Raw genomic sequence first — 1,294 nt, 5'->3', positions numbered from 1 at the left:
TATATATATATAAGTCACACATTGTTTATGAATATAAAGGAAAAATAAATAATAGCATTTGCAAAACTTATATATAGTGCCACCTATATTATGCTTTATTCAATATTTCAGATATCTGTAGGGCCTATTTGTATATTGTTTTGTTCTTTTTTTTTTCATATTATTAATATATTAATTTCAATTTATTTCCGATCAGTTTATCTCCGGGCAAGCCCTGAAGTCTGTTCTAAAAGAATCCAGAAACGAAACAGATCAGAAGAAGCTGGTGTTCCCATGGTAGGTAATTCTTGTCTCTGGTGTTGCACTGACTTACAAGTGGATGGTTGGCGGTTGCTCTGGTGTGGTTTGCTCCTTCTTTCCTATGAAACATCTATCGTCCTTATTTCCCCTTCTTTTTTTATTTGTTACTCTCTTGTAACACTCCTAATCTTCTGTCACTCATATGAACCTATGCAGTTGCGAGAGCCGTAAAACCTCTACTAAAACAAACATTTCCTATCAAACACCTACTGTCCTTATCTCCCCTCCTTCTTTTTTATGTTTGTTACTTTCTTGTAACACTTCTAATCTTTGTCATTTATATGACCTAATTGTGTTTCAAGTTCCATAAAATGCTAACTAAAACTAAAACGATCACAAGAGATTTCTATTCTTCCTCTTCCGCAGGAATACTTGGAGAGTCTCCACCGACTGCACGATGAGTGGTTACTGCACGGCAAGAGGGGGAAGCTTCCAGCTCCTGTTCTGGTAACGTCTTCTTCTTCCCAGTGATTCTACTCTAGCTTTGTGGGTGGTCAGCGGGTGTTCTGGTGTGGTTTGCTCCTTCTTTCCTGTCAAACATCAACTGACTGTCTCTCTTTGTCTTTGTATACTACTCTCTAGTAGTAATAGTAACACCTCTAATCTTCAGCACTTATAGTGATGAACAGATTGTGGGTCAAAGTTGTTTCCGACATTCTGTATATATATGTTACAGTAAGAACGCGTACCTAGTGAATACGCGTAATTACTGAATATTCCAGTGAAAACGCGTAATCCCTGTTTCACTCGGAGATTTCACGTAATCACTGAAATAATCAGGAATTACGTGAATTCCCTGAAAAAAGGCCCCTGTAATTACGCGTAATCCCTGATCAGACATGTGTAGTATAATGTTATACTTTTGTAAAATTTTATTCCTTTAATAGTTCAGTAACAGGTACTCTCTCTCTCTCTATCTCTCTCTTTTTCTCTCTCTATCCCTCTCTCTCTCTATCTCTCTCTCTCTTTCACACACACACACACACACACACAC

General features: G+C 37.5%; 1 protein-coding gene across 1 annotated transcript in view; it reads left to right on the top strand.

Annotated features, from left to right (window-relative positions):
- LOC101845274 (thymidine kinase 2, mitochondrial-like) overlaps positions 1-1,294 on the top strand; it is a 6,729-nt gene that overhangs the window by 1,953 nt on the left and 3,482 nt on the right. The window contains exons 2-3 of the mRNA XM_013088449.2: positions 197-276; positions 667-747. Coding sequence (XP_012943903.2) covers positions 197-276; positions 667-747 — 161 coding nt within the window. The remainder of the gene's footprint in view (positions 1-196; positions 277-666; positions 748-1,294) is intronic.

This window comes from Aplysia californica, unplaced genomic scaffold (assembly GCF_000002075.1).
Source record: "Aplysia californica isolate F4 #8 unplaced genomic scaffold, AplCal3.0 scaffold00746, whole genome shotgun sequence".
NCBI classification, from domain to species: domain Eukaryota; kingdom Metazoa; phylum Mollusca; class Gastropoda; order Aplysiida; family Aplysiidae; genus Aplysia; species Aplysia californica.
Note: the sequence above shows the minus strand (reverse complement) of the source record. Positions and strands in the feature narration are given on the sequence as shown.